Raw genomic sequence first — 27,952 nt, 5'->3', positions numbered from 1 at the left:
TCAAAAACACTTTTAAAGAATTTTTATTTTCAACCATTTTTTTTAGCATATCCGGCTCTTAGTACCCACAAAATCTGAGATTCACATGCACAGGAGAAGATTTTCATCACCTTTATTCCTCTCTTTGGAATTTTTCCTCCTTTATGGGATTTCACTTTCCTGCCAGACACACAACAGAAAGGAAGAGAAAATAGAATATTTTTTTAAAGAAAATATTTCTCTATATTTTATTATATAAGGAGAAGAGAATATAAAAAATATATATATATATATATATATATATTTTTTTTTTAAAGAAAATATTTTTTTATATATTATAATGAATTCTTGTGAGAGAGTGACTCCCATAATTAGTTTCTTTCATGTTTACTCGATTTTGAGACTCCCATTTAAGTCATTCCGCAGCGTACCAAAATTAGTTTAAAGAACTTTAAACATGTGTAGTTTCTAAAGTTACATGTAAAATTGTGAGTGATGTTTAGACAAAGTTCAGACATTTTTTTTTTCTGACATTCAGTCCTATGTGAGTGAATTCAATCATTTTAATCCTAACATTCAGATATAACAAGGAAAAATAATATAAACATATATTTTAATTTATTATATTTACACAAATTCCTATTCTTATAAAGTAATTACAAAACTTTCAACTAATTATGTATCTTTATTGGATGTATCGGTAGCTAGTTATGTATCTCGACGGACCTAAAATCGAAAAAAAATGTATCAAAAGCTAATTATTTATCTATACAAAGAAAAAAATTTGTATCTTCCTTGAATGTATCGAGAGCTAATCATGTATCTCGATATACCTAAAATCGAAATTTTCAGTAATTATGCAAAATATTGAAATTTTTTGTAAGTAAACTTTAAATTATCGGGATTTATGTTGTTTGCCATATAACAAAATTGTTTCTAAGTGGATAGATGTGTAATATTTTTTTTTTTCTTTTTTTAAAAATAGGTACAAATTAAATAGCTGTATCCAAATAAGCTATCAGTAGAAAATTTACGTCAAAAAGTGGCCACTAAACGGTATTTCTACACTTTTATCTCAATTGCTTACGATGGCCCAACACAGAAGATGCCCATTTTATTTTCAGCTCACTTAGTGTAACTGATGTACTGTTTAGATTTTAGTTATTTTCATTAAAAGTATAAATACTTTAATTATGAGAAACTAGCAAACCTGAACTTTCACAGTTTTTGGATCCCACCGTTTGTTCGGTATTTGTTTTGGAACATATTAAATTTGAATTTACACAAAAAAAGTCTCAAATAGAACGTTTCCTAACAAAAGTGTTATTCCATATCCAGGCTCAGACCCGAAACCTTTAGTTAGAAATTATCCACAACACACGACTTTCCTTTTTTCAGCTCTTAGAAGAAAAGAGTCATATAAAATAATGTCTTTTGCTTGGTTATCAAGGCATTGTATAATGGTTGACATTGGAAATTATATTGATAAAATTAAGTAAAGTTTGATTGGGTGGGTGGGGGGTGTGGTATAGTATGTATCTTAAAGACTTGTTATACATATTTGGATAATGATTTTTTTTTTTTTTTCCAATAAAATACATGGGTTATTGAAACATGTTAGTTGAGAAGTTGGTACTATTGATATCTACGAATACATTTTATAATTGTACCCCATTTATCTAAATCTATAATTATAATATTTTCGCAACAAGATTTGGAAGGTACAAGAAAGTAGTTTAAGAGAACATACAAGTACTTCATCTATTTTATTAACGTGGACATTATTTCCTTATTACTATTTCACTGGATGGAAATCATTTACATAAGAGAAAATGGTATTAATATACCAATGAGGTGAACAATTGGCAGAATCCACTAAATTGTCCTTCTTGTTCGTTTAATGAAAATTTATGAGCTAAAGTATCCTTATATATGACTTAATTTTGTTCAGCGTAAGAAGTAATAAGAACTTTGCCTCGCTTGGAATAAGTTCTCTAGGAATTAAATTATGGCGAAATGGTCTCGTGGATCCTTGTATTTGTCCTTGTCCGAGTTTGTAAACTGGACAACTCTGTTTAGACTTTTGTCATCTGAACCCCTCGACTCAATAAAGCCAGCATAAATTATCAGCTTAAGACCTGCAGCATATCGAAGTTGTCTGAAAGCAAACTGATGTCCAACTTAGGCATCCAGCTTCCCTTATCTTGCATTTTCCTTGTGAGGTTTCACCTTTTTTGACATCACAAGCTGCTTGGACAATGTCTCAGCAATAAGTTGATGGCCAAATAAATGAGAGTTCTTCAGAATCAAATTTCTAGTCGACGAATCGATAGCATAACCTTGACCAGGCATCCACTTCAGTAACTGGACAAGTAATTCCTTCTTTTCTGGTTTGGCAATATAGCGTGACATAGCCATATCAAATAATTCCTGAGAAGAAGAGTGTTTGAAGAGACAGAGATAGGTGATTTAGTGTGTCTTTGACAATTTTGAAGTTATGTTTTCCTCGAATTCAACAGCCAAAAAACACAAGCAAATTAATGTAAAAGTCACATTGATGTCTGACAACAGGTGTAACCCAGTGCAATTCAAATTCAATTTAGAATTGATTCATCCAAAATCCTCGACAGAATCTAACTAGCAATTAGTCCCTCCTGGATACTACTGGTACAATGTCTACTATCAATGGGCACACTCAGTCTAAAGCAGATTTTAGAGTTAATCTTGTCGGTTGTCTCCAGAAAAGTTGGATGACCTTCTCATCACATCATTAATTAAGTCCATGTTCCACGACATATTAAAGGATGACGAAGCGTATCTAGTACAATAATCATACGAGGAGAATTGAAACTAATTGTTACCTGATCAATCTTGTGTCCAGAGCTGTGCATGGTCTTGATCACATCATTGATTATGTTTACATTGCCAGATCTCATGAAGTTGACAGAAAATTTTTTGATAGCCGGCTGGGAGATGAATCCTGCATTGTCCTGTATACCTAGTGATTAAATTAGGATTGTTCATAAGAAAAAGCAAAACAAGAAAAAGAAGGTATGGAGGAGTACCTTGACTACAACATAAGCATCTTTGAGGAGGCCCCCAGCAATCAAAATGTGCAGAATATTCTCATGAAGGGCTTTGGATATGGTTCTTTTGCTATATCTCAACATGTTGTATACAGAAAATGCTTCTGAATGTGCACGGGTCTGACCAAGATGATAAATCAAAGAGGAACAAAGTCCCTGGAAAACCGAACAAGTTGGACAAAGTGAGTGTGACAACTAGGAACAACATTTACATCATCCTTCTCAATAAAATAAATATAGAATGCACAACTAATAAAGGGGGACACCTAATAAATTATCAAAAAAGCTGAACGTCCGCAATTCTGGGTCACCAAAATAGAAGACTTGAGACTGTTGCTATTGAAAAGAAAAAAAAAAGAAGATTCTGATTACATGTATTCATTGTGGAGTGCATAACCAAATCTACTCCAATTAAAGCCACTATAAGCTATTCCGACACAACTATTTTCGTCTGCTTGATGGTTGATGTAACCCGGACGCACTGCAAGTTTAGTTCAATTTATGATTAGATGTCTCACTGAGCAACCCCATATATGTTCATTTTATGACTCACATTAACCATAAAAGCAGAAAGAACTTTTGATGCCATGTACTCTCGCAGAGTGCATAATTAAATTTGTTCCAATTCAAGCCAGTATAAATTACTATACCACAACAATTTCCTCGGCTTGATGATTACCTAGTCGATCCACCGCAACTCAGTTCATTTCTATGACCCAGATGTCTCATTGAGCCAGCCTCCACAAGTGCTTACTTTTGACTCGTAGCAAACAAACACAAGCGAGCATCTGAGTTGAGCATATTGGTTTCTCAAATACTGGGCCACAAACCCAAGTAACAAAAAGTAGTTTGGGAGGTTATCTTTATCTGGTGAAAAAGCTGGTCTGGGATCTCTAGAATGTTAAACCGCACACAGAAGACCAATAACGGTTAACCCTGCTACACATGCCACTTTAATTTCTTTTATTGATGAAAGAAAAAAACAGTGAGAATTTTTTAACTTGTGCCTACCTCCTCTAGCTGATGACCTTTTCTATGCATGTCCTCCATGGTACGATAGGCAAGCAAATATAGTTTCTCCTTGCAGAAATATCTTACAAGAATATTAAATGTATTCCAATCAGGACTAATTGCATAGTCATCCATCTTCTTCATCATGCTCATTACATTCTCCAATTCTCCTGCTCTGCAGTAGGCAGAGAGCATCGCATTCAAAATAACTACATCATATGTGTCATATTTCTCTTCAAATTCAGAAGCTAATTCCTTTGCATCTTCGAGAAGCCCACTGCGGCAGAATGCAGAAATCATAATGCTATAGGAGTAGCCATCTGCTAATTTATAACCAAAAGAACAAATCAAATTAATATGAATTTCAAGTAAAATAACACAGAGCATAAAACTCTAAGTCATACACAGAAATCAAGTATTTGCAGTTTGCACCCTTAACATATGCACTAATTTGTGATTTGCACCTTAAAACAACAACAAACAAACCCAGCATATTCCCACAAAGTGGGGTCTAGGGATTGTGATTTACACCTTATCCTATTTATTTTAATAATTTGCACTAGATCTCTTTAAAGTTTAAATCCTTGCTAAACCTTAAAAGGTCCATTTTCTCAATTATTTATGAAGGTAAAATAGGAAAATACACAACTAATATTGTTGAATTCTCCCTCCCCATTATTCACAGATTTATTAATTCTATTAAAACCATCAACTTGTACGTATATACCACAAGGAAAAAAGATTCAACCCCAACCACCAATTAAAAACAGTGGGAACCCAGAAAATCTTGAAGTATCCCTAGTTAATTCGAAGACATGTCTTCTTGAAGTATTCCTAGTTATTTTCAAGGAAGACATGGCCTTAAGTACTTTCTCAAACAACACATCATAAGATAGGCAGAGAGAGAAGGAGTTCCGGTGGGATAACTCAACAGCACAATGAACATGGAACTTTGGATAAGCTACAGAGTACAATTAATTTTTTATTACTTTTTATGAAAATTAGATTTGGAAGAGCTAAATCAAAGCATAAAACGTAACTCGTACGATGGTAAACTAAAACTCAATTGTTGCACTGTTTCGTTTATCTAATTCCATCTTTTCATCTCTCTAAAAGTTCTAAAGAAGGGGAGCCTTGGAGTAACTGGTAAAGTTGCTGCCATGTGACCAGGAGGTCACGGGTTCAAGTCTTGGAAACAGCCTCTGGCAGAAATGCAAGGTAAGGTTGCGTACGATACACCCTAGTGGTGGGGCCCTTCCCCGGACACCGCGCATAGCGGTAGCTTTAGTGCATCGGGCTGCCCTTTATTTAAAAATTCTAAAGAATCTTGAGGGGACGAGAAGAAACTGCACAAATGTTACTTGGAGTGGAGTAAAGCTATAAATGGAGTCATATGATTCTGTCTTTGACTAGAGAAGAATGAGCAACGATCTGCTTGTGAAAAATAATGGAGAACAATATTATAGAATTGTGCATCCACATAATTACATTGAGACCCTATATATAGACACTATAATACAATCCTTTTCCAAGTAGGATTTTTTTTACTATTCCTATTTCTACTCATATTCTAACACTCCCCCTCAAACTGGTGTATACAAGTCATATGTACCTAGCTTGTTACAAATGTAGTTAATACGAGAACGGGTGAGTGACTTGGTGAAGATAACTACAAGTTGATCACCTGACTTCACAAATTTTGTAACAATATCTCCTGAGAGTATCTTTTCTCTGAAAAAGTGACAATCAATCTCTATGTGCTTAGTCCTCTCATGAAATACTGTATTTGTTGGGATACGAAGGGCTGCTAGATTATCACACACAAGTTTCATCTTGTCGGTTTCTCCAAATTTTAGTTCTCTCATCAACTGTTTGATCCAAACTAGCTCACAAGTTGCTACAAACATTGCTCGATATTCTGCTTCCGCTCTAGATCGAGCAATCACACTTTTTCTTGCTCTTTCAGGACACCAAATTACCTCCTACTAAAACACAATATCTTGATGTAGAACGTCTATCAGAGGGTGATCCTGCCTAATTAGAATATGTATATCCAATGATATGCTCATGGCCTCGATCCTTGAAGAGTAGTCTTTTACTTAGAGCTGACTTTATATATCGCAGAATACGAACAACTGCATCGGGATGACTATCACAGGATAAACTGACTTACAACAGTCACAGGAAAAGATATGTCAGGTCTAGTCACAGTAAATAATTCAACTTTCCAACTACCCGCCTATACCTTCCAGGATCACTGAGCGTAGGCAAAATGCTAGTATTTGAGTTAGTGAGTAATAAGGATTCTTTGTGGACAAGATCCAATCAAGCATTTCTTTCCCCTTCCAACTTCACTACCCATGGTTTCCCTTTCCTTTTCACTTTTTTTTCACATCCTCCTTGTACCTCACCATTCATTTTCTCTCCATCTTGAGGCTTAGCCTCACTCTCCTTGGGTGCTAACTCTCCCATTTCTCCTACTTGGATGGATTGAGTTCGGTTTAGGAAAGTATGGAGAAGGGGAACCAGATTAGGTTGATGATGGGTTTGGATTTGTGGCATGGGGTTTCGTGGAGTGTAGGGTCTTTGGTCAAGTGGATTTGGGACTTGGTGGTTTGAATTTTGTGGAGGCTTTGGTGGATAAAATCTATCAACCCTCGCTTTCATTCTAATCACACCACCCGTCAAGGATGCCATTTCACTCCTCCATGAATCCATATCACCCTTTATAGCATCTTGATTATCATCCATTTTTCGAGCAATGGCCTCAAGCCGAGCCATCAAGGTTCCAATAGCATCATTTCCCAAAGATTGGGATGAAGAACCCTCGGATTCCATGGTCAAAAGTACCTAATAAGAAGCAAAAAACAGCAAAGAGAAAACCTACAAAACAAACAAACAAGTTAGTTCAAGAAGGCCTCACCACACTCTCACTCAACCTCACCTCACACTTGGCTTCACAAGTGTTGAATCATTGGCAATACTTGGCAAGTTACTTGAGAGGTGAGAAGCTTTGGTCCGGAATCGATCTTTGTTTGAAACGACTCAAATAAAGTGATGCACGAACTTGAACCAACAAAATACGACTTTAAAAAGAGAAGCACGCAAAAAAAAATGAAGACACGAAATAAATGAACTCTAATCTAATTACCAAACTAGTAGGTAGTTACTAGCTTGCTAATTAGTGATAGAACCAACAAAATTGAAACTAGAAACAACAATTAGAAACTAGAAAATCTAACTAAGAACTTAATTTGGCCATTGAGCTATGATGACGTGGCATTCAATGATTGGACGTTGAGTTTTCAAAAATTTTCACCCAAAATTTTCAAGTCTCGGCCTAGAACACCCTTGGAGAAGAAGAATTTTCGTTTGGGAGGGAAAAATTGAAGGTTTGGAGCCCTTTTGAAGCTTCAAATGAATTCAAAATGGATTGGTTCCCCCTTGTACTTTCAATTGTACTTGATTATTCCCTTTGTGTCTTCTTTCTTTTGGATGACAATGAATATGCCAAGGAATATTCCTTCACAAACACCAAGTACACTCTCTTTCTTCTCCCTTTTTGGATCAAACAAACTCTTTGAGTATTCTTCCTTAGCAAGACTTGATGAACATGGAAGAACAAGATGAATATTTAAGAGTTAACCAAAGTTTGACTCCTAACCAAATGAACTCCAAATCTGGATTTTTTTGTAGATTTAGGTTCCTTAGGCCAAGGTGAACTCAAATATGTAAAAATCACCTACAAAACTCGTCCAAATCACAAGCCCAATTTCGGATCTAGCTTAAAAGCTTCAAAAAACACCATATCCATGGAGGTTCTTAGCTCAAACTCAACCAAATCTTGTTCCAAGTGTAGATCTAGACTCCCTAGGTGTTAGAGAACAAGAATCTAACACAAGAAACTTCCAAAACACAATAAAATTTAGTAGATCTAACTTGTAACTCACGGATCTACTAAAAACAACAAGATAACACACAATTTTTTTGAGATTTTCAGATATTTGATTCTTTTTTGTTGAGTTTTCTTAATAAGAACACTAAAACCAAGATTTAGGGATGTTGGAACAACCCTAAACAAGGCTTTGATACCAAATGATAGCCTATAGATTACCAAACACACGAAATTGACACTAGAATGCAAAAATCAGCAAGTAAACAAAGGGAAAATCAACACACTAGAAGGAGATGAAGAAGAAGAATTGCATAAACATAAAGATAATAGAGAAACCCATACTTCCACTATGTGATTAACAAAAGAAGATGTATCAAATCTTCAATCACACCTCACTAATGGAAGCTCAAACCACTCTCTTAGGAGACCCAAAGGACTTACACTTCCTCAAGCACACCTTTCTTGACAAATAACCCAATACAAGTGAAAAACCAACTCCAAATGTATTAAGGTCCAAATTTCGGATTCAAGCTACCAACTAGAGACTAAAAACTACAAGTTAAGAGTAATGTTCAATATCATCAAAAGTCTCATGAAAATAGAGGCTAAAATGTCTATTTATACTATTACATAATAAAACTCTAAAGCCCTTAATGAAGTCTCAAAAGAGGCGCCTCTTGAGTGTAACTTAAGAGTGCAAAAAAGTCCACAATACCCCCTCCTTTTAGGCGCCCATGAGATGTAAGAAAGTAGTTCTTTCAAAGCTCTTCTTCACAAACCATCAAGTACCCTCCCTTGGTCCGGATGCATCACACTCTCACACGCCTTCAAGTGCATAAACAATGATTGAAATTGTTGAAGTTCCTTAGCTTGACTTCGGGTGAAAGGTCTTGGCTTGACACTTGTATCAACGGTGCTACGCAAATCTGATATGAAAAAATAGTCACCAGAAAGATGCATGATGCTACAAAAATTAGATATGAGAAAGTAGGGGAAAGAAGTGCGGTGGCCTAACTTGGCTAACATGATCATTGGCTGGACGGACAACATATATGTGTTATAGCCGCCCGCCGGCAGCGGAAGCTCTTTGATTCTCTACCAAGATTGTCGAGGCTCTGATACCATGTTAGAAATATAGGAGAAAAATATTATTTAATTGTTGTAACCACATTATTACATTGAGGCTCTATTTATAGACACTACATTTCAATCCTTTCCTAATAAGACACTACATAACAATCCCTTTCCAAGTAGGATTTTATATGCTATTCCTATTCTTACTCATATTCTAACAAACTTGACTATCAATACTACGTGAAAATGCAGCACGAGAGTGTTGCCCAAGTTGACACGACTCACAATCTAATGTGGCTAAACTAGACAAACCAGGCATCATCTTATGTAGCTTGGATAGATTCGAATGTCCCAAATGTTTGTGAATTAGGTATGGAGGGTCCGTAATGTTACGGAGCATGTTGTGAAGGAATTTAAAAATGTAAGATGGTAAAGGCCTTGTGATTAATGTCATGTGCCAATCGCCTGTCCCATACTGCGGTCCTACTTTAGAAAAGAATCATCAAAAAAAGTTATACTACAATGAAGGGCACGTCTCAAACGACTAACAACTGCAAGATTAAAAGGACAACAAGGGACATAAAAAACAAAGCTAGAGTGACAAAAGATAAGGGTTTGGCTAGTCCAACTCCTTTTGATTTTGTTCGGATCCATTGGCTAAAGTATAGCAGGAAGAGTTTGTGAATAAACAATATTAGACAGAAGTGATTTGTTACAAGAAATATGATCAGGAGCACCTGAGTCCACGACCCATGATCCAAGAGTACTAGACTGTGAAACACAAGCAAAAGAAAAACCAGCAACAGAAGCATCAGGCCGAGCAACTGAGGCTACTTGTGGAGATGTTTGCTTACTTGTTCGATACTAAAGGGACTTATCATATTCCGTCTAAGCAATATGATCATTATTGGATAGTCGATTAAGTTGTGGAGATGTCTGCTTACTTGCTCGGTTCCAAAGGAACTCATTATATTTCTTTACAGCAATAGGATCATAACTGGGTAGTGGACCATGCAAAATATGACATATGTTCTGTGTGTCTAATTTATGACAATAACTACACTTAGATCGAGATTTTCCAGAACGACCTCCTCCTCGTCGATTCTCCATACGCTGATATATTCGTTTTTTCTATGGTTTGAGATTCGAGAATAAAGGAGTCAACGATGGGTGATAGAATTACTTTGTGATTGGGAGGCACAGCAAGACGAAGTAGACGAGAGAATAACTCATCAATTATAGGAACCTAGAACTAGCTAAAATCTGATGATGTATTGAATCATGGTCTATAAAAAGTCCAAGTGTAAGAACTAAAAACAACTGTCGATGCTCTTGTTGTTTTTCCACATCCGCAGTGACAGGCATCAATGTTACAAATTCCTCCATGACTGCTTGTACCTGTCAAGTAGACATATCGAATTCTTGTTTCTTCAAGTTGGTCATTCAAGATATCACATCATAAAAATGAGATACGTCATTAGTGTATAAACCACGAGCCTTTTCCCAAACTAAATAACATATCCGGAATGGGCGAAACAAAGGCATCTATGGAATCAATAGATCTCCACAAGAGACTACATAATTGAGCATCAACCTTCTACCATTATTCTTTGGCTTTCATATCTTCCTCACTAGATTTTGCCTTTTCATCTACCGCACTAGCATTGATCTTTAAGTGATCTTGGGCACCTTGACCTTTGCACGACAACTCAACCGAGGAAGTCCAAGCTAAATGATTTGAACTTCCCATTAATGGTTCGGAAGTGATCATAGGACTTGAACTTCCAATTCCGGTATTTTTAGAGCCAAAATATTATACCCAAAAGACATCTTATGAATTTTGACTTGAAAAAACCAAGAAACAGAATCTGAATGTATGATATTGCTAAGAACTCGTCGAAAAAAATATGAAGTCCCCGAAATTAGAGTTCATCGGAATCTGAAAAAACTTGTTAGAATCTAAAAAGAAGGAACTGGCTGGAGCTCGGAATAGCTGGCCGACCCCAACAAAAAAGGAGCAACTCAAAAAGTCGATCGAAGAATATCTCATGCTCCGGCACGTGGGAGCGCGTGACTTAAAGTTTTCCGATGGTTTTGGTTGGGTTTTTGTCGCCTGCGCTTTTCGATCTTCATGGTGGTGGTGGATTTTGTACACCACTCACAAAACAGATAATGACATAAATCAATCACCAAAATTAACGTACGGTGACTGAGTTTTCTTTTTTTGAAGTTTCTCACCAATGCTCTGATACCATGTGAAAAATAATGGAGAAAAATATTATTGAATTGTGTATCTACATAACTACATTTAGACCCTATTATAAACAATGCATTACATTCCTTTTCCAAGTAGAATTTTATATGTTATTCCTATTCCTACTCATATTCTAACATTGCTATTCAATGGTTTTTTTATCTGTTATTTAGTGTGACTGTTTTTTTTTAATTGTAGTAATTTTTTATATATTTCATCATACTTTCCTATTTTTACCTCATAAATAATTGAGAAAATGGATCTTTTAAGGTTTTTATATTATTTCATCATACTTTCCTATTTTTACCTCATAAATAATTGAGAAAATGGATCTTTTAAAGTTTTGCAAGGAGCTGAGGAGACTGGGTGCAAATCATTGGAATAAATAGAATAATCTGTAAATCACAAACAGTGAATACGTTAAGGGACTTGCAACTACTCACAGAAACCCCTTAAATATAATAAAGTGATGCAATGCTAGTTCACAAGGAAAGGAAGACCACATCGAGTTGGTAATCTAAGGTTACAACCACCCCTTGGAAATACAAAATTGATAGTGAAAGCAAATTAAGAAGTAGCAGCAATAGTCAATGCCCTTTGTTGGAGAGCACAAAGAATTTGTACAGACGCAGCACATAAAATATTGAAAAGTAATTTGACCAGCTTCAACATATACAGGAGTTTGCAAACAATATGTTCAAACCAGCTAAAGGTAATCGTGGTTGAACATACACAGGAAGCAAAAGGCACCAAGTATATTCCGATATGAACTGAGAAACATTGATGAGCTCAAGAACATATTTCATTGATTTCTCTACTACCTCTCACAGTGAAGTCCAATATTCTTTATTAGAAATAAAAAAATGAACAATAGCCAGAGTATGAAAGATACATACCGGTTTTCACCTGCTTTTTCATCATCTCATCAAATACTGATTTTGCTTCAAGAAGATGTCCAGACTTTGCCAGGCCATCCATTAGGAGACAAAATGGCATCTGTAAGTAGCATTTCATTATCCACAGAACACTCAAAAGAACAACATGAATTAACGTAAAGAGCAAACAATCTGTAAAATTAGGTCTTGTACCTAACTCAACCCCACCCCCCCCACCCCTGCCCCCAAAGCTTAGCTCAAAGAGAGGAGCATTGCCCAAGCCTTATAAAGAAATCATTCATCTCGTTAACCACCAATATAGGAACACCCCACCTCATGCCCAGGACTAGGACTAGACATCTGGTGGGTGGGCTATTTAATTTGAGGGTCCAACATTGGGTGAGATGGGTCCTACTCTGGTATCATGTAAAATTAGGTCGTGGCCTAACTCACACCCCCAAAAGCTAGCTCATGAGGGGAGTATTGTCCAAGTCCATATAAGGAGATCAATTATTCATTCCTTTTCTGATGTGTAACTCTTAACAAGATCTAAGTTGCTTGAGCTCGGGTATGGTTGTTCAATACCGGTGCAGATCTAGAGGTTGGATCCTTCATGATCTAAATTCTAAGACTTGGAGTATGGATCTAGGTACAAATATGGTTATCAGGATTCAACTAAAAATAATTCAAATATCAAAGAATAGAGTTATAAAAATATGCTTAAATAATGAGAGACTATTTGGAAGGAAAGGAGTGTACGAATTTCTGAGAGCAAGTTTGAATCTTTTTATTGTTTACTATTGTTTGTAAAATTAGATTTTGGGCTTAACTCACACCCAAAAGCTATAGCCTAAAGGGAGGTGGATTGTCCAAGCCTTATGAGGTCACCCATCTTATTAACCACCGATGTAGGACTTTTTTCATTCTTCAATACCCCACCTCACACCTAGGACTGGACATTTGAAGAATGGACAATTTAATTTAGGTGCCCAACATTAGGTAAGATGGGTCCTGCTTTGATACAATACAAAATTAGGTATTGGGCCTAAGTCACACCCCAAAAGCTAGCTCAAAGAGAGGAGGATTGCCAAGCCTTATAATAAGACCACCCATTTCATTAACCACCGACGTGTGACTTTTTGGCATTCTTCAACATTGTTAAATATGATATAATTAGATAGTGTAGATATGAGAATATTCCCAAATCCTTGTTATGAGGCAATTGGGAGATTGTGCAATATTCTTATTAGTTTCCTTCCTTACTTACATTATTTGTAACAGTTATTTAATCTCATTAGCTTGAGGGAATAATCAAGACATTAATTCCCAAATTCTCTTCTCTTTCTAGTTTCTCATGGTATCAGAGCCCTTCTTACTCTAATTCTCCTTTTTCTCCAAACATAGATTCTACAAAACCAAATTGAAGAAACAAAAAACAAATCATAGTTTTCTGCAAGATTTTTTATGTTTTGGTTTCAGTATCTTTCTTATGATAAATCAAGAGCGGTTGTTTTAAGACCAACTTTCTCCTCCCTACTATCACCTATAATTACTACAACAAAAGTAGATGGTAGTGGCAATTATACTTCGTGGGCTGTTTCCGTAGAATTATGGTTTATAAATCAAGGATATAATGATAACTTGATCAAAAATTCTAGTGACATTGCATCAATTGAAAGACCGACTTAGGTTAAAATAGATGTAGAATTGTGTAGTCCTCTGTGGAATTCATTTGATACTAAGTTGTTAATTCATGGAGAAAGAAAATGTCTTTTAACTCTTCAAATTACTACTCCCTTTGTTTTATTTGTTCGACTAACTTTCCTTTTTAGTCTGTTTCAAGAAGAATGTCTTTTTTCTAATTTGGCAACTTTTTAATTTCAACATCTCACGTGGCATGTGTAAGACCACAAAATTAAAGGGCACTTTGAAATATTATACATATCTTTAATTTAAGACCACAAGATTCAAGTCTTCTTCACTTTCTTAAACTCCGTCCCAGCCAAACTAAGACAAAAAATCGAAACAAAGGGAGTTGTAAATAAGGCACATAAATTGAAATGAAGAGAGGTGTAACAAAGACACAAAATTGAAAAGGGGGAGCAGTAGTTACTTTTTTAAATAATAATCAAAGGTAACACAAGCCAATTTTAATAAGCAACTTCAATTTCTAAAGAAAAGACTCAGTAATGGAGATGTTATATTCTAAAATAATACTTGCTACAGAGTACAGCCATGTTATTGACCTCCAATTTAGTTCAACCCTCCTCCCCCAACCCCCAATTCTTATCCACTTCAATACCAGATTTAGTTCACCCATCAGGATTTGAACTTGTGATGTGTGCCATCAACAAATCTCATTGTACAACCTCTCCATTTAGCCAAAGCCTTGGGATCTTAGTGGGAACTATCAAGTAATACTTGTTAAGATAATTAAGAAAGAATTTTATTGATAAAACTTCAGTACCACGATGGTCACAAGGTTGTACAAAAGTTTGCTGGATTTATGTCCTTTATAACTAACAGGAAATGAAGAAATTAACTACTACATCATTAACAAATGAAACCTTCCACAATAGTTTCAGATATTGAAAAAATCTACATTTCATAAAAGCAACATTTTGCTCCTTCCTCTCAAAACATCTACAGTTTCTCGCTAACCAAACAGTCCACAGCTTGCATAAAGGAATGGTTTCTATATCAATAACTATTTCTTCCTTATCTTCTGTCCCTGCTAGCTGCAATGCTTGAATTAAGTGGCCGGGAACTACCCACTGAATACCACATAGGTTCAGGAAAATGCACCAAATCTGCCAAGCATACTTGCAGTGTAATAATAAGTGATTTGCAGTATCAAAACTTCCTTAGCATAGATAGCACCAAATACATAATTTGAAGATCCGCTTTTGTAAGTTTGCCTGTGGCAAACAAGCTTTACGCATATGTAGATCCAGCCAATGTATGCTACCTAGCTTAGAGATTTTTGTTTTCCTAATTCTAAATCATTACCGTGATCATTCAAAACCATTTCTAGGAGCAGCCCTCACAAGTAATAATAAAATTTTGGTGAGAATGCACCATCCCTGCTGCCAATCCAGTACACTTTTTATTAATTAATCACCATGTTAAATAAATCAGGTAAGGTTTCTGTCATAGAATTTTGCCGACACCTTTTGTCCTCCAAAATTTAATTTTCTGCCATCACCAACCTTTAACCTTATTTTCTCTTGAAAATCATTCATGAACTGTTGATATGTTTCCAGACTACAACTCCATATGGAGAATATACTGGAGACATGCACCATGGATAATGTATGCTAGATTTGAACAATAACCAAGACACCGTGTAACATAGAGCCTCAAAGTGTGTACTTCTTCCAAACGAGTTTATCACTTTATGACAATGAATTTATCAAAAAATGTATTATCAATTAGAATGCAAAATGAAATGTTTGGGAAGTTTTTGAACACATGAAATCCTAATGAAACAAGTGTACCTCATCCTTAGCATACCCAAGAGCTTCTAACTCCTTTAGTAGTTCCTTTGACTTCTCAAACAAGCCTCTTTTCACATATACCTTCAACAAAGTTGTATAGATTACCTGCAACATACCAATGAGCAGCAATGAGTTTTTAACAAGAATTTCGAAAGCCGGTAGTGACGACTTCGAATTTAAAATGGAAAGATGAATTAAGTTCCCATAAACAGTTTGGCTCCAGGCATACTTCAAATTGCATGTCACTACCACAGAAATAAAAGATGAATTAAGTTCCCATCAACAGTTTGACTCCAGGCATACTTCAGATTGCAGTATCACAACCACATAGAAATAGTCAATATCCGCAAGTGCAAGTGTCATTCGCAAAGCATTTCCAAGTAGCAAGATAGAACATTTGAAGATACAAGAACAGCATACCCAACGTAATCCCACAAATGGGGTCTAGGGAGGCTAATTTGTACACAGACCTTGCCCTACCTTGGAGGTAGGGAGGCTGTTCCAATAGACCCTCGGCTCAAGGAAAAGCATACCATAGCATTCAGGGAAAAGAAATAATGGAAGTGAAGATTGACTGGCTTCAATGGGTAATTAAGAAGATATATATCGTGGAACAAAAAGTCCAAGAATTAGGATGAAGAATGTGCTATCTGCTTCATATTTCATAGTCCAACTGAAGAAAGATTGAGCCCACATGGAGTCCAAAAGGAGCCACGGAAGGATTGAAAATTCTGCAAAAAGTTATACCCAAATGGAAGCAAATTGGGCAGATTTAAAACCCCCAAAAAAGAAAGCGCTGACTTTTTGGTGCAAATATAGCAACTTCTTTCCTTAATTTTATTAGGTAGTTTAGAGAAGAATTTTTGTATTATTTTCACATGCTTTTCTAGTTTAAGGTTTCCTAGTTTTAAAAGTTTCCTAAATAAATTTAAATTCTAGTTGCAAATGAATTTTGGAACTATTTTTCACATGCTAAACCTAAACCCTTTAAACTCCAAATTTGTCTTCAAATCTCTAGCCTACCATTAACTCTATCGCATGTCTCACCAATCAACACTATGTCATCCGCAAACAACATACATCATAGCACCTTCCCATAGATATGTCGCGTTATCCATCACCATGGCAAATAAAAAGGGGCTAAGATCAAAACCCTAGTGCAACCCCTCACAACAGGGAAGTGGAAGTGCTCTGAGTCTCCTCTCACTATCTTCAATCGAGTCTTAGATCCATCATACATGTCCTTAGTGCCCTTAATGTAAGCTACAGGTACACTTTAGCTTCCAAACATCTGCATCGTATGCTTTTTCTACGTCGATGAACACTATATGTAAGTCTATCTTCACCTCTCTCTATACTCTCTCTATACTGCTCCATCAATCTCCTCACGAGAAGAATGGCTTTTGTAGTTGAAGGACCCGACATGAAACCAAATTGGTTCTCAGTAATAGACACACACCTCCGCACCCACACCTCCACCACCCTCTCCCAAACTTACATAGTGTCGCTTAGAAGCTTGATACCCCTACAGTTGTAATCCTGAATATCACCCTTGTTGGTGCACAACAGGATCATTGTGTACCACCTCCATTCTTTGGGCATTTTGACATTCTAAAAATGATGTTAAACAATTCAATTAGCAATTCCATGCCCACTTTACTTGCACCAGTGTTAAAGGAAGCATGATACGGAAAAAAGTGATAAGGCTCTGCATCACGCATTACGTGAAGCATGAAGCGATGAGAGCGCAACATTGAAGTGAAGCGCAACTTAAAAGAAAAAAGACTAAATATAGCATCCAACCAGTAAGATAGAACTGAAAAGACAACAACAACTATATAATCAACAATAATAATATATATAAGCAGAAGGTCAAATTAAACACCAAAATCACAAGTTTGATCAAGGAAACACCGGCCAGCAAAACAACACAGATCACAATCGCAAAACAATTCAAAAAAATAGCAAAACAAACCCGAAAAAAAGAAGAAGAAAAAAGCAGCGGTAGTCGCAGCAATGAAAAAGAAGAAGTTGCAGAAGTGGACTTCAATGATTTCAAAGTTAACCCTAGAAAATCGCAACAATGATAGTCACAGCAGTAGACTCCATTTTTAAATTTAAATTGACCCTAAATATAAAATCAACATGAAGCGACTCTTTTTTTAAAATATAAAATTGACCCTAAAAATAAAATCAGCATGAGGCTCTCGCATCTCGCATAACCGTGTGACATGTCCGCTTCTGTAAGGTTAGTTTGCATCAGCCACATGCTACGATAGGGGCTCGCATCGCTTCGCATCATTGCAATATGCGACGATGCGAGCTTATTCCTGAACACTAACTTGCGCTCTTCCAAAATTTCTCTCATCTTACGAATAACCTCCTCAAACTTAATACCCCTATAATACCAAAAATCTCGACTACTCTTAGAGTGCTCTAAAATTGCTTAACTTTTCAAACAGAGTAGAGTTCCATGGTTCAAGTCTCACTGTCAACCTTCGTCAAAAAGAATTTCCACATGCTTGGCCATGAGAAAAAATTAGGACTGCATGTGAGGAAGGAATTATGTTCAAGCCATATGCATTGTGACCTCTCTTTGGTCCTAACGTGCAGTTCTTTCCTATCCTATTTTCGCTGTGACCAGGAAAAAGGAAATGAACTGAACCCTGTCCGCAGAGGTATTGACCATGACAACAACCAGAGGCTCTTGGAAGGCCTACTGGAAACAGTTACTCCATTGTTGCTCCCAAATCTGCTACCTTGAAACCAGTAAACGCACATGAAACAAAGATGTGTATATTGATAATTTATTTACTTTATAGGTAAGAGCGCTTCATGACAAACCTTATTTAATACTAAACCTGCAGATCTCATCTCTTCAATCAATGCCTCAGCCTTTTCGCAATTTCCGTCAGCAGAGTAAGCATTAAGTAAAGAGCTATAGTGGTATACATTAGGAGAATGACCTTCATCTTTCATCTTCTGAAAGTACTTTGCAGCTTCATTGAACTCTTTATGCGAAGCACAGACAGAAAGGAGTGATCCATAAGTCACACTATCCATTTGCAGTCCATTAGACGTCAGCTCCTGAACCAGCTCTAGTGCCTTACAGTATCCATCCTTTACTTTGGCACAGCCTGCAAGAAGCTAAAACATAGTAGACGAAAGTTTAAAAGGGGCTAAACACTAATTATACTGGAGTTTCTGTAATCAACAAGTTTACTTTAGGGAATAAGCAACATATTAAGCAGTTCCATGTTTTTTATTGCCAATTCCATGATTCAACAACCCAAACCTATTAAACACGGCTAGTTGACAGTAACTGCTAGGAGTAGGAAAGGTTTAGAATTGGAAGCAGCATACCGTGCTATATGTGACAACATCTGGTACTAAACCACCTTGCTTCATTTGAGTAAACAGTTTGAGACTGCTCTCAGATTTTCCATTTTTGACTAGAGAACTAAGAAATGCATTACAGACTGAGACATTAAACTTTATCGACCTGTCTTTGATGCTACTGTATATTTCTATAGCCTCAACACAACTGAGGCTCTTCCCCATGAACTTTACATAGCTGCTGTATGACGCAACATTGATCTTTTGATTCTGCCTCATCCAATGAAACACCTGGTAATAACACACAAAGACGAAATAGAACAATAAAATTGAAATAACTTTCATGTAGGCAAATATCATATGCCAAATCTGAAAAATAATTTTCTATTTAAACTTGAAACAATACATAATATTCTTAACAGTCAAATAATAAAAATAAGAAAAATGTTGAAAATTTGCATGGTATTAAGAATATTGTGTATCTTGAATCAATTAGGGAGTACTGTGTAGCTTTGATTTCTGTCCTAGTTTACAAGAGGTGTATGTAATATTTAAATACCCTATTGGGAGAATTGCCAAGCAATACATTCTTCATTGTTTTCTTTTGTGCTATAACTTTCACATGGTATCAGAGCATTAATGAGAAACTAGTCATTGTGCCAACATGAAAACTACCCATCCAAAAGATTTGCCATCCGCAGGTGTTGTGCACAAACCGACACTGTCAGAAAGACTGGATCTGTAATGACCCAACTAGTCATTTTGAGTTTTAGAACCCGTTTTCCCTATTTGCTATGTTGCTTGGACACATCAAATATGTTGTCGGATGAGTATCAGATCCTCCCAAAATAGTGCATTTTTGGACGATTCCAACATAGGTGTGGCAACATATTTGGAGAGTCCGAGCAACGTGGCCTCTTCGACATTTTTCATGGGTTCTTTTGGTGATTATGATTTGCGGGGTCGGCTAGCATGGGTCCCGAGGGGGCCAAGAACTTTTGGAGCACTTGAAGAACCTAAACTAGAGGCCATAGAGTTGACCAAAATCAAAATTTGGATTATATGATTTTAGATTTTTATGTATGTCCGAATTTGGACCTGAGGGGGCTTGGGTAAATTTTGAATGCCAAATCCCATTTCAACTGCACCGAATTTTATTTTTTTGTGGTGCATTGGTTTTTTTTCTTCACGTTCGCAGGGCGAGGAGTCGCATTCTCAAAGCCTGGGCCACAACTACTATTCAAATTGATGATCTTATGGCTTCTGTGTCTCATTCGGAGCTTGAGTCATTAGATCAAGAGCCTCCAATCATATTTCATAATAAATTTCTTTGCTATTTCATTTCTTATTATCAATCTCTTCCTATTGTCAAATTGGCCAATGGTCCGCAAAACCATGGAACTTGAAGTAGTCCACGTTATCCTGTTTCCTTCTATGATTTATACTCAATCTTTATGTTCCTAGTTAACTTTACAATTATATATAAATTAGTTGCTTGTCTCAACACTGAATTGTTTAGGAACCTTTCAATAACTTTGTTTCTGAGCGATTATAGTATCAGCGGGATCATTGTTACCGGGTGCGAGTCAAACGACACTACCTCATCCACATAATGTTAGCTTTAAGCATTTTTTCAGTTTAAAGTGATCCTTGCAATTTTTTATTTTTTTCATGATGTAAAGGATAATTTGGTTTTTTAATTGTTGACAAAGGTAAAAAGTTTGTATATAAATCTTCAGCACTAAAGGTTGGGATCCTAAAATTTACAACATAGAACTACAAATAACTCAGCAGCCAGAAAGCCAGAAAAATCTATCTTTAGGTCCAACTAAATCTTCCAAGGAACCTAGAATATCTGTAATAGCTACAGGAATTTATGTACTCAGAACTACACCAATAGCAAAATTAATAATGCAGTCCATTTTAATCCTATGTAAAGGACTATTTTTTATTTTTTTGGTTTGAAGTAATGTAAAGAACCGTTGATGCTCTCAAAACGTTTCAAATTTCTCTCCTTCCATATGGTCCACCAAATTACTGGTGGGACAATTCCAGTTGAGAGTATCTTCTCCCTACCTTCAATCCTGCAAATCGGTCTAGGATGCTATAGAATACAGCCAGTCTACCCACCTCCAGTATAGCAAAAACCTTCTGCATGTTAAGTTCCATCCATGAGCGGACCACACTTCTTGCAAAGTGGCATTCTGTTGCTTCTTCTACAAGTAGATGTCTAGAAAAGTTGTTTAAGACTGCCATTTCCTAACCAGTTATCATCCTAAAACAAGATCTTCCTTCCATTGTTTACATTGTAGCTAGTTCTTTCAAAGAAACTATGCCACAAATTTCTGATTTATCATCACAAGCTGATGCCATACATTGTAGGAAGTTTCTACAAGGATAGTTATAAGTTTCTCAAGCTTTTCTTCTAGTGTCCCAACAATTCCACATATCAGCTACACTTTAACGCTGAAATGCTCGAAGAGTCCTATTAGACAGAAAAGTTTTGAGATGCTGATTCAACAACGACCAAAAGAAAAACTTATATCTGATATTACTGATTAGATAACTTAACTATCAGTAAGATTGTACATTGGAACAACATTTTTTTATAATTGCGGTGTTCATGCCAGCTTGCACGCATCTCAGTTAATTCCATGAAATACAAAGAAATCATCTAGTGTTTTTATCTCCACCTGGGATTTGAATTTAAAACCTCATGGTTCTCCTAACTTCATTGACTACTAGGCCAGTCCCTAGAGTGTTTGTACATTGGATCTTCATTATTAGCAAAAATAAGAAAACTTAAATAAGTTTGCCGAGAGAACCTGATAAAGCTCCTGTCGTCTATTTAGCTTCCCGAAATAGCGCAAAATCACATTTATATCTTGTACATTAAGCATCTCACCATGCCTGAAAAGCAGCTAGTACATATGAATATTTCATGGGTCATTCTAAAAGTTGGATGAGAAGTTGCAAATACCCAGAAAACGGGCATCCACATTTCAGCGTCAAAGCGCATATAAGAGTCAACATCACTTGCATAATCGCCATGTATACTAAAAGCAATAAGCAAAAGAATAATGTTAAGGATATTCTCCTGTCTTAACATTTGATGATCAGGGATTACAGGCTGACAAAAATGTTTGTGGGACGATAGCAGCTACAAGCGGCCCAGACGGTTATCAAAACAAAATGTGTACAGGACAATAGATACATGATACAGTTAGGGATGAGCATTCGGTATGTTCAAAGTTCGGGTTTGGTAATTTGGTAATTGAGAGAAAATACCACATACCATACTTTTAAACATCGATTTGATAATTCGGTAATCGGTAAATTTAACTTCGGTTCGGTACATATTTTAGTAATGTGCAAACTATATTTAAACTTCAAAAAGAATATTTAATAGAAATCCTATTTAGTTTTTTTTTTCTGTTTTTTTACGAATATATTACCAAGGTCCAATAGATTTTTGGGATGACTAATATTATTGTTATTCTCTGTTGGGGTAGTTAGACCTATCGTACTATATATGTACGTATATAATACTTGTACCAAACCATTCCAAAATACCAAAATATTGAAATTTTACTCCGAAATACCATAACAAATACCGAAAACCAAGTAGAAAATGATACCCGCTCTCACCCATGGCCTTGAGTAATGGGGTTAATCTCTCTATTTTAGTAGAATATAAATATAGAGAAAGAGAGTGGAAACCTTGCAAGAGCAGAACTCAAGTCGGATGACTCCTGAATTTGAAGAATTGTGGACTGTCTATCAATACGGGAAACAGGAGACTGATTTGAAGAGACACAATCATTATGAAATTCGCCGGAAATTGAAGTTGTATTTATCTTTTTTGCTACACACCGCAACTTGTGAATGCCTCCATTTCTGTTGGAAGCTTGTTTGGGATTTGGAATAGAAGAAAATAAAGGCGATGAAACAGCAATTATAGACTGAAACACACAGCAAGCTTCCATTTTTTGCTCCACCAATTTCAATGGCCTCTCTTGATAACCTTTTCCTTTCTTCTCATTTTCTTTTCTCAACAAACCTTTTGTCCTAGCCCCATTTCAAATGAGTTTTACTTGGTATTCTTTTTTCAAGAAACTCTTTTTTGTCCTATCTCCATTTCATATGAGTAGGCGTGAAGTGATGTTTGGTAATAAAAATTATATTTCACTTTATTGAAAAATATGTTTTAAAAGATAAAATTAAATTTTATTTGTTTTTTCTTTTTAATTTTTCTCACAAATTTTTTAAAATAACTTAAATTTATATTCATGTTAAATATAACATCAATTCTAATTTCAATTTCAATATTAAAAAATTAAATTATTATTTCTTTTTATGAAACGGGGCCTTAATAAGTTTGAAGTGGAGAGACATTGTCAATATTTTGAAGGAGGCTTTGAAACTTGGGGCTTTGAGCTATACGTGACAAAAGAGTTTTAAAATGAGGTGTAGGTGACAGAAGTCTTAATTATTGAGTGGAAGTGACAATTACTTTATTATGGATTAAGAAAGTGGGGAAGTTTAAAAATAACCCACAAGGTTTTTAATTTACACTTTGATTCAAATGTTAGTTAATATAACAGGAAACGAAGGGAAAAAAGAAACATGTCTCTCTCTTCTCATCGGTTGTTGTTTTCTCTCTCTTCACGATTATTGTTTTTCATTGTTGTTGCTGCTTTATTCATTATCATCTCCATCTTCTTCTTGTCGACCATTGTTGTTGTTGTTACCGCTACTGCTGCTATTTGATCAATTTCTTAGATCAAATTTTGTTTCCTACATCACTTTCCACTTTGGCAATACTTCATAGGTGACTTTGGTAAGTAAAATTATGATTTGTATTCAAATTTGTCATCTTGGTACACAGTTACTGCTGTTTTTTAACAATGGATAGAATCCGATCATAAATCCAACATAAGTGCCCATAATTTAAACAGATCACTCATCTGGTGCATCAGATGAGTAATATGTTGCAACAGAAGATTTATCTGTTGCAAGAAACTAGTTATTTGTTGCATCAGACTGATTATCTGTTGCATCAGACTGATTATCTGTTGTATAAGAAGGATTATCTGTTACATCAGACTGATTATCTGTTGCATCAGACTGCTTATCTGTTGCAATAGATAATTAATCTGTTTGGAACAACACAAATTAGCCCCTGCCACAAACCCAACAGATAACCAACATGTTTCAACTCTTTCTATGCAAACTGGATTTAAAATTATTTCTTACGTCCAATCGTCGACGTGTTTGTTGAGAATATAATAGACAGAATAAAAATTAAATACTCCCTCCATCTCAAATTATCCGTCCCAAATTTCCTAATTTGATTTTTCATTTTCATTAATCAAGAAGAGATAAAAAAATTTCATGTTTTACCCTTTGCATTAATCACTTTTTCTTCAAATTAAAATGTAAACATCATGTAATAGGGGTATTATGGTAAACTAGACATGTTATTAATTATTTTTCTTAATCAATGGGCCATCTCAATTTGGGACGGATAATTTGAGACGGAGGGAGTATGAATTAAAACGTCAAAGCCGTGCAACAGACTAGTTATCTGTTGAAATACACTAGTTATCTGTTGCATCAGACTGGTTATATGTTGCATTAGACTGTGTATCTGTTGCAACATATGAGTAATCTGTTTGGAACAACACAAATCAGCCCCTGCCACAAACCCAACAGATAAGTTTTGCTATTGCTACTAGATTCAGAATTATTTCTTACGTCCAATCATCGACATGTTTGTTTAGAAGATAATAGACGGAATGAAAATTAAATATGAATTAAAACGTCAAAGTTGATCAAACATAATTTTTTTATTAAACTAAAAGAAATAAAAATACATCTACATAGAAGAGACTAAAAGAAAAAAAATAATCTAATTATTATTATTATTATTATTATTGTCACCCGGCCAATTTTCCACAGGTAGTAGCAAGGCCCTCCTCAGTCGTCAGATCTCGCGGAGCATCCTTTCTCTAACTACTCCCAGTTCCCATTGTAGGTCACGAACCTGCATCCGAAGTTCATTGACGGCGTCTTGTAGAAAATCCACGTCCCACACTAGATCAGCTATAACTAGAACACATATGAATAGACAAAACACGTAAAAACAGAAGTAAAGAAAAAAAATCCGAATGTAAGACAAAGTATACTACAAATTGGCAAGAAAAAAACTTACTTGAGTTAGGGAAGAGAAAGTTGTGGAAGGTGTAATATGAAAGACAAGATGCTACAAACTTCCCTTTCGGGAAGACCAGATTCTTATCCCCCGTTCGATAGGGGAGAAAGGGCCTTTTCATTTTCTTCATCCTCGGAAAGACCACATATGCTCGGATAAAGCCAAAGAGGCTATCTACGTCCCACTCACGCAATATAAATAGAGTGTAGTTGAATGAACGAATGAGTAAGGAGGGACCTATTTATAGAGGATTGAATTTGAATGAGTAGCAAAAAGGCACGACTGTTCACCTCCATTTATTAATTACATTTCTTATTACTGTGAAAAGTTATGACTAAATTAAATTAAGAAATATTGTGATAAGTCATGACTTTTCAGATTATTATTATTAATTAGTTCTTTCCAAGAACCTTTTTTATTGAGTTGTGACAATAAATTTTATATCTGTTACATCAGATAACTCATCTGTGACAACAGATATACCATCTGTTGCGATAAATAGAGAACCTGTTGCATCAGATAATCTATCTGTTGCAACATATAATCTAACTGTTCACCTCCATTTATTAATTACATTTTTTATTACTATGAAAAGTTATGACTAAATTAAATTAAGAAATATTGTGATAAGTCATGACTTTTCAGATTATTATTATTAATTAGTTCTTTTTAAGAATCATTTTTATTGAGTTGTCACAACAGATTTTATATCTGTTGTATCAGATAACTCATCTATGACAACAGATATACTATCTGTTGCAACAAATAGAGAACTTGTTGCACCAGTTAATCTATTTGTTGCAATATTAAATCTAACTGTTCACCTCCATTTATTAATTACATTTTTTATTACTTTGAAAAATTATGACTTTAATTAAATTAAGAAATATTGTGATAAGTCATGACTTTTCAGATTATTATTAATTAGTTCTTTCCAAGAACCGTTTTTATTGAGTTGTGACAATAGATTCTATATCTGTTGCATCAGATAACTCATCTATGACAACAAATATACCATCTGTTGCAACAAATAGAGAACCTACTGCATCAGATAATCTATCTGTTGCAATATAATCTATCTTTTTTTTTAAAAAAATTATCATCATATCATTAATCCAAATTTGCTGATTTTTTTATTATATAAATTAAAATAAATACCTTTTCAATAACCGTTTCTTTAATAAAATAATAACCATTTTTATTGAGTTTTGGCAACAGATTGTATATCTGTTGAATTAGATAAACCATCAGTTGCAACAGATATACCATCTATTGCCACAAATGGACGATATGTTTTAATAGCTTTTTTGATTTCTTCTAACAGCTGATACATCAGTCACAACAGATGGGGTCTTTGATGCATCAACAACATTGTTGAATGTGTTTTAGACAAAAAGTCATTTTGATTTTAATAACTAATCGTGACTTTTTACCATTTTTATTTTTAAATTAGTTTTTAAAAATTATTTATTTATTATATAATAAAAAAGTCACAATAATGGATTAATTAATTAACTTAAATGATGATTGATAAGAAAAAGGTGAGCAGTCGTGACTTTTTTCTTAACAATCATCATATAAGTTAATTAATTAGCTCAATATTGTGACTTTTTTTTATTATATAATAAATAATTTAAAAAAAATTAAAAACAAAATGGTGAAAAGTCACGATCGGTTATTGAAATCAAATAACCGTTCTTTTACGGTTATAAATTGTGTTTATCATTTAATTCCTTATTATTTATTTACGAACCGTTTTTCATATTAAATAATCAAAAAATCAAGTCTTTTCACCCTCTCAATAACAATAACCCTTTTTTATTAATAACCACCCGTTGCAACATATGATCGATCTGTCGCATCATATTAACCTCTGTTGTGATAAATACTCAATTCCTACCACCAACCATTGACATGTTGAGAATAAGGAATAAACAAAATGATAATTAAATACTAAATAAGAATTAAAAATTCAAAGTCGACCACCAAACATAGTATTTTGAATCGCTTGGGTAGATTCGATATACAAAAGGAGGAAAATAATACATATGCTAAAAGAAAAAAATATAACCTAATTATTATTACTACTATTATTATTATCATTACTATTATTATTATTATTATTATTATTATTATTATTATTACTATTATTATTGTCAACCGGACAATTTTCATCCGGCAGCATAGGGCCCTCCTCAACCTTGCTCCGAAGTCAGAAAAATCCCTCTGGACTTTATCAAACTTCCTTTGAAGTTCCCACAAGGACTCGATATGAATCTTCTTGTACGAATCTGGATAAGCTATATTTGTATTGTGAGTATAGTAGAATGAACGAGTGATTAAAGAGGGACCTATTTATAAATGATTGAATTGGAAGGGGTTAGTCAAACAAAAAGCCACGACTGTTCATATCCCTTGATTAAATAAAACTGATGACTTTTCAAATATGTAAATTAAAAAAAATTGGATCTAAATACAATATTTTATCTTTTATTGTGCTTCGAAAAGAAAAGAGAATTGCTTTAAAATAAATATGGGTAATCTATTGCAAAATATATTTCATCTGTCAGGTAACTTACAACATATTGACAATCTATTGCAACAAATGGATATATCTGTTTGCTTTTCCAACAGATATGTCATATGTTGCAACAGATTAATCATCTGTCGTAATAGATGTCTGCAATTGTTTCACAATTTAAACAGATGTGGCATTTGTTGCAACTTGCTA

General features: G+C 35.0%; 1 protein-coding gene across 3 annotated transcripts; it reads right to left on the bottom strand.

The window, feature by feature from the left end:
* Window positions 1-1,714: 1,714 nt before the first annotated feature.
* On the bottom strand, window positions 1,715-23,151 carry LOC107847667 (pentatricopeptide repeat-containing protein At1g10910, chloroplastic). 3 transcript variants are annotated; one of them, XM_016692058.2, is made up of 10 exons: window positions 22,728-23,151; window positions 21,833-21,917; window positions 19,035-19,298; window positions 18,516-18,818; window positions 15,672-15,776; window positions 12,196-12,295; window positions 4,077-4,396; window positions 3,045-3,221; window positions 2,841-2,969; window positions 1,715-2,409 (listed from the first exon to the last, which is right to left on the bottom strand). In XM_016692058.2, the coding sequence occupies exons 1-10, from the start codon at window positions 22,991-22,993 to the stop codon at window positions 2,179-2,181; spliced, it is 1,980 nt and encodes a 659-aa protein (XP_016547544.1). In that variant the 5' UTR covers window positions 22,994-23,151; the 3' UTR covers window positions 1,715-2,178. The 3 variants fall into 3 exon arrangements, 2 of the variants coding, with proteins under 2 accessions (XP_016547544.1, XP_016547543.1); XM_016692057.2 differs by having other exon boundaries at window positions 4,077-4,399; window positions 22,728-23,120; XR_001667611.2 differs by having other exon boundaries at window positions 2,368-2,409; window positions 2,841-2,977; window positions 4,077-4,399; window positions 22,728-23,122.
* Window positions 23,152-27,952: the final 4,801 nt, after the last annotated feature.

Source organism: Capsicum annuum, chromosome 11 (genome assembly GCF_002878395.1).
Source record: "Capsicum annuum cultivar UCD-10X-F1 chromosome 11, UCD10Xv1.1, whole genome shotgun sequence".
Taxonomy (NCBI): Eukaryota; Viridiplantae; Streptophyta; class Magnoliopsida; order Solanales; family Solanaceae; genus Capsicum; species Capsicum annuum.
The sequence above is the reverse complement of the archived record's forward strand: the minus strand, read 5'-3'. Positions and strand labels throughout refer to the sequence as shown.

What these genes read in the sequence shown, in the direction of transcription:
- LOC107847667 (XM_016692057.2), bottom strand. Translation starts at nt 22,993, where the DNA reads ATGGAAGCTTGCTGTGTGTTTCAGTCTATAATTGCTGTTTCATCGCCT. An exon ending in ATGTTGTCACATATAGCACG is followed by an intron (nt 18,819 to 19,034) that starts GTATGCTGCTTC and finishes ACTATGTTTTAG; the next exon opens with CTTCTTGCAGGCTGTGCCAA. An exon ending in TTGGGTATGCTAAGGATGAG is followed by an intron (nt 12,296 to 15,671) that starts GTACACTTGTTT and finishes TGCTACTTACAG; the next exon opens with ATGCCATTTTGTCTCCTAAT.